At 44.6% G+C, this 18,602-nt stretch overlaps 1 protein-coding gene across 1 annotated transcript; it reads right to left on the reverse strand.

Annotated features, from left to right (window-relative positions):
- Window positions 1–933: 933 nt before the first annotated feature.
- IFI30 (IFI30 lysosomal thiol reductase) lies at window positions 934–17,797 on the reverse strand. The gene is made up of 7 exons (XM_078668327.1): window positions 17,494–17,797; window positions 8,822–9,010; window positions 6,766–6,840; window positions 4,752–4,847; window positions 3,533–3,685; window positions 2,300–2,368; window positions 934–1,419 (listed from the first exon to the last, which is right to left on the reverse strand). Exons 1-7 carry the CDS (start codon window positions 17,608–17,610, stop codon window positions 1,345–1,347), a joined length of 774 nt encoding a protein of 257 aa, XP_078524453.1. The 5' UTR covers window positions 17,611–17,797; the 3' UTR covers window positions 934–1,344.
- Between the last annotated feature and the right edge of the window lie 805 nt (window positions 17,798–18,602).

The following is an 18,602-nucleotide window of genomic DNA, read 5'->3' on the forward strand; positions in this document are numbered from 1 at the left end:
CTGTTTTTCAAAAAAGGCTTTTAGCTTGAGTTTTCGGAAAAACTCAGCTAGCTCCACATGGAGCTTAAAAGTATCCAGTCTGGTGGTGGGGACAAAGGAGAGTCCTTTGTTAAGGACAGCAGTCTCCTCATCGGTGAGTTGTGCACTGGAGATGTTGAAGACCAGGGGGCTGGTGGTATGAAGATGGCCTTCGAATATAGGGTCACGAGACAGTAGCATTTTGGTGTACATCTGCTTCGTCTGCTTTATGGTTTCAGCTTTACAATTGTAAATTATTTGGTAGTGACTTCCGATTACCCTGATGTGATTTTTATTGACATATGACAAAAGAGATTATTTTCAAATGTTGTAACAGAAGTCTTGATGAGATGTAATTGAATGCATGTATAAGTTATGGTTAGTGTTCTACGGAAACGTGTATTATTGTGCATCTTAAATGTTGCAAGGTTGTGTAAACGATGCAATACAACATTTAAAAGTTAAGATCAATAGAAAATGTTTGATCCATTGCACAAAATAGGGTTTGAATCTCTTCCAAGATATGACATAAGAATTGTCGTTTGCCACTGCTGGTCCGGTGAGAAATAGAATAACATACTCATCCTGACGAGGGTGCATGACCGGTCGGATTCAACACAAAATAGTTTGGTAGTGCGAGGGCACACCCTGCAGACTCACATATGAGATATATACCACATTCAGTGCCTGAAATTCTTTAGGAGACCCATAACTGCATATTAAATTATACATATTGTGAGTAACCTATGTGCATACCGAAACCCAAACAAACCGGAGAGGATAGGGGAACAGCGGGCTTCACCGTAAAGTTGACTCAGCATATGGAAGAGAATCAATGACTCGGCGTACTGAGTCCTCCATAACGGGGCATGTCCTCCGAGAGGATCCTCACCAAATGAAGACATGAGATCGGCATAATTGTACAATAAGCTTTATTATCAGAACCCACGGCTACAAAGCCTTCTCACGTCAAGGTGAGCCTCCAATCTTCACTCTTGGATCACACCACCTGGGTAGTTCCAATGCTAAACCATAACATTCCATGTAATCCAGCAATATATATTGTGTCTGGGATACAACACACCTGCCTAGACTGGTCATCAACATTTTGTGGGGAAATTGATTCCAGATCCAATAAACACGAATCTATTAGACGTTAACCAGGACAGGACACCACAGCTAGCACACACAGGAAGTGCGTCGGTCAGTGCCAGCACGGAGCCTTTATTCTCTTCGGCATTGCGCTAAAAAGGTTTGGTGGGTCCCACTTCATTGGTATTTTGTGCAAATACAGATAAAAGTGCTTCAGGCTTCTAGACAGAAGTGTTAATTCATACATAAATGTTCCATCTTTATTGGAATTTGGCCTTTTGTAGCCTGACAGGCGATTGGTTTAGGTCCCTGCAGGGAGACAAAAGAGGTTTATTAGTTACAAGTCTGAGATGTAATGAAAAAAATGTTGATGAACAAAATTCAGGAGATGTACTTACTTTATTTTCATCACCAAATTAATACTTTACTCTAAGAATGTATGCTATTGTCCTCACTTTCCTTTAGTTAAATTGTCCTTGTCAGTTACTAATTACATTCACAGATAGCATAGCACATTTTCAGTCAACCTAACTAAAGGAAAGAGATGCAGCATGTCAAGAGATTTTATTTTCATTCATTTTGTTTTTCTTTTGTTTTGTTAAGCACCACAAGGCATTAACAGTTGTCTCAGAGTGCCAGGGACAAAAGGAAACATCAGAATAACTGAGGATGGGTGACAATGAGGAGAGAACATAAATCAACAGCAATGAAAGTAAAATCCAACACCAAAGAGTTTCAAAGGTCGGAAAGCCTAAGTAAGAATCAAATCTACCAATACATGGGCCATCCAGAACTGTCTTCATTGGCTTTTCGTTTAACACCTGTTCCTATAGTATGCAGATGCTTATGCTCTGATTGCACCTTCTAGGGCTTCTGCTAATCCCTTGAATCCAGTCTTATGCCGTAAACTGGAGGATGATCAAGAACTGGATGAAGATGGAGAACTGCGCTTCATGCTTCTATCTCGTTGAATAAAGCAGACAAAGAAAGGCCTTAGAACCATCTTCGATCTTCTCTAAGGTTAAAATAAATGTGTCCTAAAGGTCTGAGATTCATGAGGTTTTTAAACGACATTACATTGCCTCGAAATCTCCATCATTTAATGCAACCCGTATCATAAGCAACCCGTATCATAACATACAGGCTTCGCCGTATTGAGGCATTTGAACCGTAGAAAAACACGACTTACCGTGTATGTTTCACAAATAAGGTTGAACAGCGCAGTCTGGGCTTTGCTTTGAAGTTCGTCCGTGTGTTTCTGGGTAGAAGAAATCAAAATGTTGGTGTTACTTAAAGGCTGCACCAGGAGAATGTCATGTGTTTCAGATTTAGACTCGGTTTATGACTAGTGGTCATGGCTCAACGTCACCAGAGACGTATCATCAATTTAGTGGTGGGGAATCTAAATTTACACAGTCGACTACAGGAACTCTGAACTTATCCATGTGTCTAGATGTAGGCTGTCTCACATTCGGACACGCGTATTGACCAGGCAGATTGAAGTTTGGAGTGACTCGCTGAGATGGAGCAGTTCCAAAATATTTGTATGGCTGTCGTTATAGCCCCAGGCTTTTTATACATGTCAGCGGGGACTGTGAGATACTTAGAATTTTGAAAACAGCAACCAGGCTGTGAGTTGTGGCGCATAGTTTAAAGTGGGGTGTCCAACTTGGGTCAGGAATGCTGCGTGTATGCAACACTCAGATTAACTGGGAGTAAATGTATCCTATGCGAGTATCTTGAAATGTCTTATGGATCCAGCTACTACTTTGGACACTTCTGGTCTAATGGATTACTACAAGACCTTATGAAAAGGAGAAGAATACCTGTATCTTTGTTACTGTTTTTATTTTTTTTAAGTCAACTCGGTGATACAGGAGTCCAGATCAGTATGTCCATAGGCAAACTATCCAAAATGATGTATCCATAGCTGTATTTTGCGTCACTTAATTAGAAGGCGCGGGCAGTGCTGCTTGCATAGTCCTAGCTGACGCTGGTATAAGCCACCACTTCCTGATCCGAGAACCTGCAGTCTGAGAATAAAGTGTGGGCCTTGGGAATAAGGCGCCCCTTCCTCGGATCCCATTAGAATTTGTTTTAGGAGCATTAAATGCACCACAGGCCCTATGCTCCTGCTTAAGCGCTTGGACTCCCTTGCGGGAAATAAGCAGCGCCACACAAATCCACATAACATAACACTGCTATTTTGGATGTGAGGTACAGCCCTGATGGTATACAAGAGTTTGTCGACAGACGAACGGTGACCACTAAAAGGTCAAAGTCAAACTACTATTATTATAATTTGCACTCACATTTATTCATGCAAAATCACATGCTTTGCTATTCGAACAAAGACACACTGATACTCAAACACACTCACATTCAGGTATGCATGCACACACACACACACTTGTAGTCGTACCCCATTCACGACAATCCAAGGGACAAACTTATGGGGCGGATCCAGCTGCTGCGTCCGTAGGGCATTTTCATGCATCAGCTTGTTTCCAAGGTCCCCTTTTGCGCACTGCATGACTTTATCCAGGCTCAGCTCCGGCTGATAGACCTCGAGGCACTAGAACAAGTTAGAAAAGTGGATGGAAACACTATAAGCAATACATGTTTTCTGTTCAACTCGTAAAGCGTGCATTTGAATACTTTCACACATATGTCTCTTTTGTTACATGCTTCCTGAAAGGACACTATTTCTCTTCGGTCCAGTTTCATAAGGAAAGAAGTAAATTTGCACTCACAGATTCCCACCTAAAAGTGAGTGTAGGTTTTCTACTATCTGGATTCACTAACATTTCCAGTAATATGTATAGAATGCAGGACCAGGAGCAAAGGGAAGGCCAGTGGACATTTCCTGTAGGACCCTGGTGCAAATGTACATTTTTTTGTTTTTCTCCACAGAGTTAGGAGTAATACATTCCCAACCTGGAAGGGGGTCTTTCACCATCCCTTGGCTGCAGTAAATATCCGACCCTTTCCAGGATGAATGGGAAAGCACAGGAGTTTCTCAATGCTGATAAATGTACATGTCTGTGGGCAGTCCCAAACTTCCAATGCAAACCATGCCTTGCCACGTCCACTTCCCACCGCTTGAGTGGGATTTATAAGTGTCGACAACTTCACACTTCAGGGACAGATCTGAAATACATAACTGTACTAACGCCTGCGAGGAATGCCATCGCGAATTCCAGGCAGATGTTCAAAAAGTAAATTCAGTTGTAAAGTTATTTTTTTGGACAAATGAACTTTTTGTGAATAGGGCCTAAAGCCTTTTCAGCTCAGCTCTCTATTCAGATGGCTACTCAACCTTGTGGCTTTGTGTATCAAGATGCCAGCAGGGAGCTGATGCTGTCACCACACAAACTTTCTTATTTCAGGTGTGTCAAAAATGTCTTTCTCCTCCCAGGGTGGTTTCAGGAGAGCTCATAAACAGACCTGTCCGGTGTCCAGCTACACAGTCTGCATCTAGTTCTAGTCCCATTTTATATCCTCACACCCCAAGTGACCCATCCTGGCGCCTGTAGTGTGGCTTCAGCTGCAGCCACATGCCTCACAGTTCTGTGCACAGAATGTTCTCATGCACTTGATACAAAGGTGGCAGGCCAAACATCTTAAGTATTACCACTTACTGGCTGCACAGCTTTGATCACACTTTCTGCTGATTCAATGCAGTAGATGACGGGGAGATACCGGTCCGCGCTTTCCAAAATATTCATCAAGCAGGTCTAGGAAGGACATAAAGCACAGTCATTTGTCTGATACAAAGCACTTTTATGTTATGTCATAGGCGAAGCGCTTCACAGCATCCTAAATTCACTTTGTAGCATTTGGATATTATCTGTCTGGTCACTGTCATTGCCATAACACAAAATAAACTGAGGTCTACTGTCAAAATATACACATTGGGTATTTACACTGCCCAAGTTGTACCAAAAAGGAGATTATTTTATGCTCTTGAAGGGATGGTCAGAGGCTTGCAGTTTAGAGTATTTCAAGCTCTGGAGACTTCTTGGCACCAGGATCCAGGGGCCACATATATTTAGCAGAGGCACAGCAATGTTTGAGGGACAACTACACAGAGAGGGTTGGCTTGGCCAGTCTGGGGTTCTTCAGGGTGTGAAGTGTTGGGGCGTATAGGGAGGGGGGGAAGTGAGTGGAGGTCTTTCCATGAGACTCCTGAGCAGGAAGTGGGCATCACTTGGACTGAATTAACAGGAAATGCTAGGGGCACAGTCAAGGTTTGTAGCCGATTGGTTGAAGGTTATGACTGGACTATCGAAGAAGTTGCAGGGCTGAGCAGTGGAAAGGGAAGGAGAAGGCCTGGGAAGAGGGGATCAGGAGAGTGATATCTTGGTTCGCCTGGTTCAATCCAAAGTCACTTCAGCGTATCAGTTGTTGGGAGTCCTGGCGTCTGAATGCAGACCAAACTGGTCTAGTTAACCCGCAACACTAGGGTACAACTGGGTACCATGTGAAGAATGACCGGACGGGTTAGTCAGAGATTTTAAGTGAGGTCCATGTTTTTGGATTATACAAATATTAGAAAGCAGGAGAGAGAAGGGACCAGAGAGGAAGCTTTTGAACTTTGGTGGGTGGGGCCATTGGCAGCCTACTGTGATCCTTTGATCTGGCTGAGAGTGACTGTGTCTAGCACACATGATCATTGTAAATGTAAATGTAAATCCGTATTTGTAAAGCGCAAACTACTCACCCTTACGGGTCTCAAAGTGCTGGGGGCCATCGTGGAAATTAAGTGAGCTATTGCCCAGAGTCACATGGTGCTGAGCTGAGCTGCCGCCGGAGCCAGGGATCGAACTGTGAACCCTGTGCTCCGAAGTCAGCTGCCCAGGCCATTGCACCACCCCTCTCTATTCCAGGATAATTAATGATCAAGGTTGCCAAATATCCCTTGTTTTTATTACTGATATGGCTACAAATTTTATGTCATGACTGGTCAACAAATAAGAAAAAAATAGCATAAAGATGTATTTTTTCTCCTTTGAAACAGAAACGTATAACATAAAATACCGGAAAAAACCTTTCAACAGGATAATAAAAATGTAAAATAGTTTTTGAACTCAATGAACTATTACTAATCGTGAAGTGGAGAAAACAAAGGCTAAATTGGAATGTCAAAACACATTGAATTTTATAGAAAATCTTATTTCAGTGTCAGCTCCTGGCCCACAACTTCAGAAACATGCTAGACGTTTCCCATGAGAATGGTGGTGTTCAAATCTAAAACACTGTAGTGCAATCTTAAATTCTCAGCTTCAAGACAAGACTCAAAATATCACACTCAGATGTGTCTACCATTGCTGATTTGCACAATCTATAATGAACATTTTCCTCTGCAGCTGATCCAACTCTCTCCCCATGCCTATGGCTCTCCCTTTGTCATGCTAGCTCGTTGATGCAGCTGCTTCCACAACATTTTAGCGCTATACAAACCAATGAAACACAAGGCAATGTTCTCCATAGTGTATTATAGAAATTGTAGATTAATTAAGTTATTCGATTCTTTAAAGGAGGAAATTAATATCTCTATCTGGATGTCCTGCTACAAATCAGGTCCTGTGGATAACCCCAACCAGTCAATACCAACGACACCCACCGCCATCCTCCACCGACCCGTATACTAACCTCAATCATATTTCCAAGACACTCATTGGGTCCATGCTGACAGTCAAAAACCCACTTGCCGCTTTCATTCCTTTCCTGTAAGAAAAACACATTCAAACCAAAGAATGAGACATACCATAGAGTTGTGGCTTCTGATTAGATTTTAGATACACATCTGAGCCACAGGCTGCGGCCTACAGGGGCTCTAGTAACTTTGCCAGCTCTTTATGATAAATATTACAACAACCTTACGTTGACTTCTCCAATATATATGTGCCTTCATTTTTGGCTGGCAGCTTGGAAAATGCCCACTTGGCAGGCCTCAGCATAGGAAGAGTAGAAATTATAAAAAGCTAGAAACAATTCTCTCTACACCAGTTTTCAGTTCTGTCTAAGATCCCTTAGACTTACTTCCGATTGTCCTGTAGGTCCCGACAAGTTGAATTTCTTCTTGGTGTGCCCAGTGGATTACCTTGGACTGAGAGCCACCATATCCTCAATTTTTATTTCTTTCCCCCACTCTCTCTTGTTATAGAAACCACAATGACGTAAAAGACTAACTCCGGCATATGATTGGCTATCTCTCCCCCAGCTTCTTCTAACCTTTCCATGCTGGCAATAGTTTTCCTGTGAGTTTACAAGCGCCTACACCGATTGCAAGAAATCCTCTCTAGCTTAGAGACATGCCCAACTGGAGGAATTGCAAACTATCTCTTAATTGACAGAAAGAGTTAGGGTCCAGAATTGGATACCTCCTCTCACTATGCTCACACTCGCTTATGGCTCAACTGTTTACTTTGTTTAAGTGCACTCGTCATGCACAGACTTCCCTGCCCCGTATCTACATGCTCTAAATTCTTACTCGAGTCGCAAGTTGTTTCATGGATGGGTTTGCTTTACGAACCCTCCAACCTCTTATGGCGGCTCAACTGGACAAGTGCATCTGCACCGCCTCCTAACTTCCCGTCTCCTCTTCACTCTCTTATCCCAGCCCATACTTCCAGCCCCTTTTAAACATTGCTGCAGAATACTGCACCTTTGGTTGTCCTGGGACTATACCTCCTTGCCCATACGTTCCTTATTTTATGCTCCATTACATTAGAAGACACCATATTGATCATGGGACTTAATGGTACATCTCCCAAAAATAATGTCTCAGATTATGACTTTAACTAAAGATGTTTTTTTGATTTTTATGATGACTATAATATATTCTCTTCAAACTATGTAAAGGTCACTCCTTTACCATCTTTTTTTAGCACACTGACGCACCAGGCAGCTGTATACGCACTAACAACATTTTAAAAACCATCTACAATAGACTTTGGAGCCAATTTCTTTTATATTACGTACCTGGTGAAAATGTACAGACCTTCAGTTTTTTTTTGCATTTTTTTTCTCTTCTCTGTCTAATTTAAGATTTATGTTTGACATGTAAAGATAAGCTGTCAAGTCCAGTTACTTATTTCACTTTAAAACGTCACTTATTTAAGCAAGCAGGTAGAATGTATAGAAGAACATAAAATAACAATTATACAAACTGCAAATACTAAAATCCTGGAAATATTAATGATGGTTTTATTCCTTGGCTGGTGCATAAAATGTATATTTGTGGAATCATATCTTGCAATAACATTGTGTTGTTTTGCCCAGGATATATACGATAGCGGTGTGGAAGCTTACGTGTGTACCTAGATCTTTGCAGAGGGGAATAGAGAATATTAATCCCACAACATCTTCTGCAAGAAAAAGCTTTAAAATGTACTGTAGTATGAACACACAGGTGTTGATTTTCTAGTTTATGTTTACATCAATGTAAAACATGGAACATTTATTTAAAAAAAAACCAAAAAAGCAACACAAATCTTGTTTAGAAATGAGTCTGAACCCAGTAAGGGTAATGTACAAGACTCCTTCTGATCTCTTTACTGTCATGGTTATAAATACATTCAGTGCCAATGCTAGGATTGTGGCAAGAATTTACAGAGAAACATGACAACCATTCTGTGGCAATCATTGTAGGCAGTATGTAGTGGTCTAACTGGTAGAGGGAAGTGACATTTGGTTGAGACATTACCTGCGCGTTTCCATATGGGACCAACGTGATGTTCATGATGGCGCTCAGCATCTTCCAAGTGGGGAATAGTTGGCTGGTGAAGAAATTTCGGCAACCGCCGCAGAGACTTTCAAAGTACAATTCGATCTGTACCAGGTCCTCTGAGTAGGACTCCATGCGGCTGTAAAACTCCACGCATTGCTTTTTCACCTAAAAGAAGCACCATAGAAAAAGTATTACCAAATGCGAGACCTAGAAATATTGAATCGAGCAAGGAGAAAATCTGTAAAACAAGACATCAAAGAGTTGACTCCTGGTCCAATCCGTAGTTCCTCAACAGCCTCGTATATTATTCTAAGCAGTGCCTTTTTTGTTAAAAAACATAAGTGCCAGGACCCTCATCTGGAGGCCATCACAGCTTGCATTATCCATTGCCCCTGCCAGCGACAGTCCCAACACAACTACTAGCCACTACACTCCTTCAAGTGTGACAATTCAGACTATTGTAGGCCCTCAAAACTATAAGAATGGCTTTGGCGGCAGAATTTTTCATTATTAATGTATATTGAATTAATAAATAACTGTTGCTCTCCTCATCTTGAACTTAAATAAACAGCACCACCATGTGGCAGACTGTCATAAGTGCTGGTGTTGACAATTAAGTGCAGGTGCTGAGCACTGGAAACAACTGGTTCAAATTAAGCACTGATCCTAAGGTCCTAGAAGAAGAGCAGGAGAAGGGAATTAAAGAAATTAAATATGGGTATTTACACCCTTTACTGATGTTCACTAAGAAAATCTGGAACATAGGTTCAGGGTGTTAGATATACACCAGATTTTCAAGTCTTTTACTGACTTTGTGATTTTTCTATATTAGATTCGTTTTAACCTGCTACCCAGTAAATCTAGTGTATATAAAGGGGTTAGCCCATATATACTACCTGAACTGGGTCAATAAGTACAGTATCCAAAAACGTTTGGTCACGGTAGCAATCAAAGTTCATAAAATCTTACATAGTAGCACAAACACAATAAGGAAACAGGGTGGCTGTTAAGTCCACAGTTGTATTTATATATTCATACAATATGTCACATGCAGTTACTTTCAAAGCATTGACAATGGAGCCACAAACTTGCTCGTTGTAATAAATATGCAATTTTCTACAGTGCTCAGGAGAGAAAAGTGAATTGTAATTGTAATTGTAAGTGGATTTATAGAGCGCGATTGATGCCCGGGGGCGTCCAAGCGCTAAGGGACCAACAGATGATTAGGCAGAGGCGGGGATAGTACCAGGAATTACTGTGGGGAGTTGAAAAGAAGAGTCTTGAGCTGTTTCCGGAATGAGGTAAGATTGGAGTTAGCTCTCAGATGAAGGGGAAGGGCGTTCCACAGCTTGGAGGCATTATGGGCGAAGGTCCTACCACCTGATCTGGCTCTTTTTATTCTGGGTGTGGTGGCAATGAAGGTCTGGGTTGACCGTAGGTTTCTACTTGGATGGTAGTGAGAGATTAGGTCGCGGGTGATAATGGGGCCTGTGTCCCAGAAGGCCTGGTGGGCGATACACAAGGCTTTGAAGTGGATTCTTTGGCGGACTGGCAACCAGTGTAGACTGGTCAGACCAGCTCTGATGGATTGTCGGCGTGGGAGCAGTGTCCGGGCTGCACAGTTCTGCACTGTTTGAAGTCTCCGCAGTGTGTAGTCTGGTGCCGCGAGATACAGGACGTTATTGAAGTCCAGGCGGGACTGGATCAGACCCTGGATGGCCACCTGTTTATCCTCCATGGGTAAAAGATGAAGAATTTTTTTGAGCATTTTAAGCAGGCCAAAGCAGGTGGCCGAAAGTTTGGTAGCTTGTGTGTCGAATGACAGGGTTTTGTCGAGCCACACCCCAATACTCCTGATGTTGTCCTTGGGTGTTGGAGGGGTACCCAAACAGGGTGGCCACAGGGAATTGAAGGAGCTTGGGTTCGCGGAACCTAGAAGCATCAGCTCGGTCTTGTCCCCGTTTAGCTTGAGTGATGAGGCAGACATCCAGCTCTTTACCTCCTCAAGGCACTTATAGAGTCCTCCGCTTATGGGAATGTTGGCCTCCTGCGCCAGTGAGACCACCAGCTGGATGTCGTCCGCATAGGAGATGATCTTAACTCCATACGGACGAACAACCTCAGCCAGTGGCCTCATATAAATGTTGAATAGCGCCGGGCTTAAAGAGGAGCCTTGTGGGACCCCGCACCTTAAAGGTCTGCTGGTGGACACTGATTCCCCGTCGAATACCTGAAACGATCTGTCTTTCAGGAAGGACTCAAACCATAGCCAAGCCTTGTGCTTGACACCAACATTAGCTAGACGGTTCAGCAAGATGTCATGGCTGACCGTGTCAAAGGCCGCGCTAAGGTCAAGGAGGATCACTGCCACTGATCCTCCTTGGTCCAAGATTTTTCTGGATTCCTCGGTGACCATGAGGAGGGCGGCCTCAGTTCCGTGCTAGGGTCAGAAGCCTGTATGGGTGGAATCTAGTAGTTGGTTGGTTTCTAGGAAGGTGACCAGATGGCTGTTGATGTATTTCTCCAAAACCTTGCTCAGCCAGGGAAGTAGGGAGATTGGCCGATAGTTGCTGAAGTCTAGTGGGTCCAAACTGGGTTTCTTCAGCAGCGCTTTAACCATGGCCCGTTTCCATCCAGGCGGGACCGTGCCGGAGGAGATGGAGGCATTCAAGAGGTCCATAATGATGGGCAGGTTGACCTGAGATGCCGACATTATAATGTCAGGTGGCGCTGGGTCATTGGGGGGAGCCAGATTTGACTTTCCGGGCTACAGTTTCCAGAGATACCAGATCTAGGGGGGGGAAGTGATCTAGTGTGGAGGGAGTCTGTAGGGAAAGGTGTGCCAAGGCTGTGTTAGTCGAGGCTGTGACGGGTGCGGCCAAGGGGGGGAAGGAGGCGTAGATTTTGTCAACATTTTGATGGAAGAAGGCTGCCACCTTGTTGCAGTGCTCTGAGGATGTGGTTTCAGGCAAACTGGGTGGTAGCTTGGTGAGATTTTTTACTATTTGGAAAATCTCCCTTGGTTTTGATTTGGCTAGAATGATTTTGTTAGCAAAATATGCCGCCTGAGTAACTTTGATTTCTTCTTTGTACTCTTTAAGTAGCGTTCGGTATTGGGTTTTTTCCATTGGAGAGAAGTCCAAACGCCATTTCCTTTCAGCTTTCCTGCATAGGCGTTTCTTTGCCCTAAGGGCCTCTGAGTACCAGGGTGCAGATTTGTGGGAACGTTTCAGAGTGGTTTTTCGTTTGGGGAGAGTGTTGTCAAGGGATTGGGTGATCCAGTCTTCAAATGTCTGGTTGGCTAGGCAGGGATCCTTTTATGGAGAGGAAGGCTGCTAGCGAGTTTGGTCGTCCATTTATCGACTGGGAGGCGGGACCAGGCTCTGGCTATTCGTACTGTGGGTTTGATGGTTGGGGGTTTGAATGTGGTCCAGGTGAAGGGGACTAGTAAATGGTCAGTCCATGGAAGGGGGATTGGTGGGCTAGATGTAAGATCTGCACAATTGCTGAACACAGGGTCCAGCAAATGGCCTTTGACGTGAGTGGGGGACCTGACGATTTGGGTTAGCTGCAGCGCTGCTAGGTCATCTACCAGCATAGTGGCTATGTGATCAGTTGTGGAGTCAAAGTGGTAGTTAAGATCCCCTAGCAGGGTGAAGTTCGAGGGAGTGCTGACGCGTTCCGCCACAATTGAAGCGAGAAAATTGTGGAATTGCTTGGGAGGGCCTGGGGGGCGGTAAATTAGAGTACCTGTGAAGCAGATGTTAGGGGAGAGTTCGAGGCTGAAGGCTAAGCTCTCGCAGTCCGGGATGGTTTCCGGGATTACTCGACAGAGGAATAGGGATGGAGTGATCAAGTGCGGGTGGGGGACAAGGAAAGATGATAGTGACATATATAGATCAACATTGTTTGTTGTATACGTTTCCGTGATTTATCACAATGTTCACAATATCGTACATAACTACATGGCGCCCATAGACAATTCTTATGGTGTCACAGGAGTTTGTATAGTAGTGTATGTCAACGTTTCGACCCCTCTAGTCAGGATAGATAGTGGTCCTTGGGGTGGGGTCTTCTTCAGGACAAGGGGAGCACTGGTGAGGCGGACGGGGAATGCGCTCCGCCGCGCTCGGATGAATAGTGGGGCTTGGAGGCGCTCTTGGTTAGGGTAGCAGTTCTGAATAACTGGTACATGAACAATGAATGAGCAGGTCGAATTAGTGGTAAAACTGCAGCCAAGTATCGCTTTCAGTTCGTGGGGAGTGAATCCCTCGTGCCTCATCAGACGGCTTCCGCTCGCGAATGAATCTTGGTCCAGCTTTACTTGACATATGCTAGACAACCTGCTTTACAGAAAGCACGTCTGCGGCAATTGCTTCCTGGAATCATGACCAGAGTCTCTTTAAATTCAGGGCAGATGAATGCTGGGAGATAACCCTGGCATACAGGGTCACTGGTTTGGCCAATGATGTCTACAGATGTATAACTAACCAGCTCATAACAGAACTAAACTTATGAGAACACCAGAGCATACTTACTGTCTTCATTCGGTAGAGTCTGACAGTTCAGGCACTTTCACAGGTGTGTGACTATAATATACCACCCTGAGCTCTCTCCCGCAGCCAATGGCGAGTGGGCGGAAGCGCTAGGCATGCTGGGAGGAGCCTGATGGATCATATCATTTCCAGAGAGAGAGCCACAATTAATGCACATTACTTCCACATGGGAAACGGCCACTACAACGAAGCCGTTTCCACGAAATCCTTAACCACGCATGCAGTACAACACATGCGTGGTTACCACGAAAGCCTTTACCACGCAACCCTTTACTACGAGGTTTGTAGTAAAGGCATATGTGGTAAAGGTAAAAAGTAAAAAAGGGGGGCTTAGGGGGGGTCTCCCCCCCCAAAAAAAACCTCACCTGAAGTCACGTCGGGATATGCAGATAATCAGCGTCGTTTAAGAGAAATCGGAAAATAAACTTCCGCTTTCTCTTAACGACGTATGACGTCACCACGCAAGTATTCGAGGTAAAGGATATGCGTGGAAAACGAATTCCGTTGTAACGCATGCGTGGTAAAGGCATGCGTTGCAACGGAATTCGCTGTAACGTCATACATTCCTTCCACATAAGAGGGGGCTGCAGGGGGTCCGGGATGGAGGAACATACAGTTGTCCCTATAATATTCAAATTGTCAACTTCACTGCTCAGAAGTAGGCAGTAAAAAAGCAGAAGTAACATTTACGGAACACCTGGGCTAGTAGCTTTCGAGGCAGGTAGCAGCATTTTGAGCTTTACAAATACCGATATTTCTGACAACTCAACCCTATTGTTCAAAATGTGTTTACCTGTCGAAAATCATCTCTCTACTATTTGACTCTAAGAGATATATCTTTTATGAACTCTAAGTAGATATACTCTTGTTGAGGTAGTATTTAATGTCGAATAAAAAACTAAAACAGAGATCAAAATAGTTAACTCTTCAAGTTGTAGTATTATACCAACCCCATTAATTTCGAGTATTTATTTGTCTTCTTATTCAGTATTTTTTTTTTTTTTTAAGAGTGATGCACCAGGCTTTTTGGTCATGTGGTAATTGTGCATTTTCGAGGCGTGCCAACAAAATCTCGTGGGGTTGATTTTTTGTGTAATCCACGCAGCCATTGCTGTTCTGTTTCAATATGACCTCACAGCACAGTACGAGCAGGTCACAAGAACATGAATAATTTCCAGGTCACGGGTAGTGGTTTGTCTCAAATACGTACTCCGCCGGATTCAACAGGAAAGCCTCTTTCTAATTTGGTACAAAAACGGAAATGTTGCTGATGTATCAAAACGGTCTGAAATCTCGGACTGTCTGGACACACTGCCTCTCTCATACTGACCCGGAAAGTATGTGTCATGGGTTCACACTTCCGGTGCTTCCTCTTCTATTCCGGAAATCAATGCAACTAACATAGAAGGGTTCCATCCTCCTCTTGGTCTGAAGTGGTGCGACCCCCCCCCCCCCCGGTCACTCTGATCCACAGGGTAGTAATGCCCTGGTTCTGGTTCCACATAGTTGTCTCTATGGCCTTTAGAGCAAGACTGTCCCCAAGCACCATAGAGTCTGCAGCCATGAGGCCCAGCTCACGACAAGGCTGCAAGATGGCCGCTCTGAAGACGGTGGGCTACTGGCCGTTGGGTAAATACAAATCACAGTTCAATACTTCACGTGCAGGACAACAATCTATGCTACGAGCCCATTTCCACCTCCAAACTCCCAATCCCAGGTGAAAAAGATTTTTGAAGGAACCCTGTTCTGTTCCACACATGGATGCTAACTCTGGGCAGTGGTGTCCAACAAAGGCCCAGATACACTTTTTTAGGATATCTATATTATGATATATTTATGAGATAGATTTACATGCAAAGTAACTGAATGAGAACAAATTTCATAGTCACTGGATTACTTTAAAAATCTATCAAGGGATTAGGCCCTCTTGGACTTACGTTGGACACAGATCTTCAGGTTACAAAGTTTGCAATTTAGCCACTAGCAAGGTGGTCATCTGTGGTGTAGTGTAGTCGGGCCCCCCCATAAACTTGCCAGACCCATGCCCCACACCTATTTAGAAGTGATCCACTGAAGCTCCCATAGAGAGTGTCTATTGGCTCAACCAGAAGTCAATCATCGTTGGTGGACCTGTCCGCCACTGGACCACTAACCTTCATGAAGTGTGAGGCCCACATGCATATCTCTCTTGCATGGGTCTACCGTGTGGGATACAGGCGTGGAAAACAAGCAGTGCCCCTCCTCCACCCATGTGGGAGAAAATCTTCTGCATGTCAGGACAATTATTTTGTTTTTCAGATACTCACATTTTTTTGCCTTTAAAAACACACACAAAAAACTGAATCCACCTTCGTGGTGGCCTGCTTAGCATCCTGCTTTGCCGAAAGTGTATCTGCCCCAGCCAATGCCCATTCGGCGAAGAGATTCTCATAAGGCAGGCGAAGGTCTCTATATACAGCCGGTGACCCAGCTCCAATGCTGAGGAGACAAGACCCCCCCCAGCCTGGCAGGACCACGTCCTCTGTCCATCCTCACTGAATGACAAACATGACTCGAAAGAATTAAGTGGGTAAATCTCTGAATTAAAGTCCTCTGAAACTGCTCTGATGTGGTTATGGTCTCTTGTACGCCAATAACCCACCTCCCCAGTAAACTGGCCAATCTGGAGGTTATTTACCAAACTATAATGTTCCTACCCTACATTTTCTCCATGAAAGTGGAGTCTAGGCTTCAATGGCCTAGGTTAAGCAAATGCAAAGCTGTGCATTTTGACGGCTTTCTGTTAAGTCAGTTCTGCACTATCCCTGGACAAAAATTAACCCCTTCCGCGCTCATGACGAGCTCAGCTCGTCATGAGTTACGACGCTCGTACGCTCATGACGAGCTGAGCTCGTCATGTAACGCGGCTTTTGAAAAACCGCAGCGCGCAGCGGGAAAACCGCTAGCGCGCATGCGGTTAAGAGGGTATTTAATGCACTTCTCAGAATGTTTCAACCTCTTGGTCAATGTGGAAAACAAACTTTTACAAAACCGTACAGATGCTGGGACGGTTTCTTCGATACCCACACGCAGCGAAGAAAGCAGAAGTATGTATGCCCTCACTAAGATGCTGCACCGATGTGTGAACTAGATAGACCGCCTCACCCTGCACAAATAGGAGCTCCACGAACAAGTGCAGAACATTCAAAATAACCTTCAAAAGTTGTCTATCTCCTAGAGGCCCAGGTGTCTGGTGAGCACCACATAGACAGCCTCATAATGTACCAGACAGGCACAGCAAACAAGCCTAGCCTGCTCCCAGAATGTTGCTGTGCATAGTCCACATCCCCCCCGCCAACCCTCTTCGAGAACTTATTACAAAAAAATATAACAGCACTATTTGCAAAATATGTATCGACAACAAATACCACAGGCTTTCCATGCTATTGTTCAGAGAAGCTTTGTGAAATATTCCAATATTTTTCGGTGTGGAACCTCACCCAACATGGAAATTTCAAAGGTCTTAGTAACTAGGAGATTTAACAATGCATCAGCACAACAAAGCCGTCTTCGGAGAAGACCCAATATTCCAATATCAAGCGCCCCAACTCTGAAACACTAAGTCCTCCAAGACCCAAACCTGTTTCCAATGTTTGTGCTTAATTTTTGTACAACGCTCACGTGACATCACAGCCACAGGCTGCACCCCCAGTACCATTGTCCTTTGTGAACCTGCCACACACTATTCGCTAAACCTTTGCAACTACTAACATAGTAGCCTTCCAGGCTGCACCTCACGTAAACTTAGGCTTTGTACGCAAACCACTTACAAAGCACTTTGTTACCACCATGAAGCTTTATGAATGCAAAACTTATTGCCAGAACCCTCCACAAAAGCACATTTTAGTTACAGGTTACTACTGGTATCAGGATTTTAACATCCCCGTTCTAAAATTGAGTCAGCACGAGCCTAATGTGTCTATTTTAATCTCTTCAGGGAAACAAAGTTTTGATTTCTTCTAGGAAACTCCCCAACCACTCCCTGAAGAGGTCAGAGCAGACGAAACTACAAGTGAAACTTAGAAACAACTCCTCTGCTGGGTTTCCACTTACCTTGCAAGCCACAGCGATGTCCTGGGAGCTGCACCACAGGCTGGGGGGATAGGGGCACCCTGGCAGGGTGCCAGCACTTACCACCCCCAGGAGGAGGAATGGGAGAATCGCCTTCATGGTGCTGACTTGTACCTGGGAGCAGAGCCGGCTCACTGTGGAAAACCCTTCCTTGCTCCCTTCCTGCCTGAGCACAGCTCTCCCCTCGAGCTGCTGACTTCACCCCCTCCCGCCTCCACACTGCGAGCTCAGGTCAGGCGGAGACTTGTTTCGATGGGGACGACGTCAGGTCAAGTTCAGCCAATCTGCTGACGCAGCCGCCTCCGTATCAGCTCTGCGTCCTCTTCACGGAAAGATCCTCCGCGTCAAAAAGGAGTCCCGTCCAAACGAAGAGCCATAAAAGGGCAAAAACCGGGACATTTCACGAAATAAATAGGACTACAATTTTACTTCAACTGAGCGCACTGAAAGGCAGCGCTCCTCAGCAGAGAAATACAGAAGAGGCAGTAAGAACATAACATGCATTTTTTAAAGCCAGTAGCTTACCTGCTGATTCAATTTCTTTCTTAAAACAGCTGATCACTATCCCTGCTTGGGAAAACATAAAAAGGCACCTCCCACCGTTTTCAGTCGACCCCTTCTAAAAACTAGGACATGAGTTTAATTTCCTGAAATCTGTTGGGACAGCTGGTGAAAATCCGGGACGCTTGGTGGAGGAGTGTGGCTCAATGGTTAGAGCGGCAGACCCTGATGCAGAGTTCAGGCCCGGGACCAGGGTTCAATTCCCGCCTCGATGGGTCTCGGGCTCAATCTCCTCGGACCTGTTAATTCTCGCCTCGGTGCCTATTTTAATCACGGGCCCCACGCTGCAACTCTGGGCAATAGCTTGCTTAGCCTTCACACCGGCCCCAACAGCGCTAAGGATGCCTGGCTTCACCCTGGGGGTGCCCAGGAGTGGACACTTCACAGGGAAAGCCAGGAGGGGTTCCACAGCGGTATGAGTATCAGCGCCAGGAAGCCGAATATGCGACACCGCAAGGTGACCGTCTGGTGACAGTGCGCTCTATAAGTACCATGACATTTACATTTACATTTGGTCACCCTAACCATGT

Source organism: Lissotriton helveticus, chromosome 12, assembly GCF_964261635.1.
Source record: "Lissotriton helveticus chromosome 12, aLisHel1.1, whole genome shotgun sequence".
Classification (NCBI taxonomy): domain Eukaryota; kingdom Metazoa; phylum Chordata; class Amphibia; order Caudata; family Salamandridae; genus Lissotriton; species Lissotriton helveticus.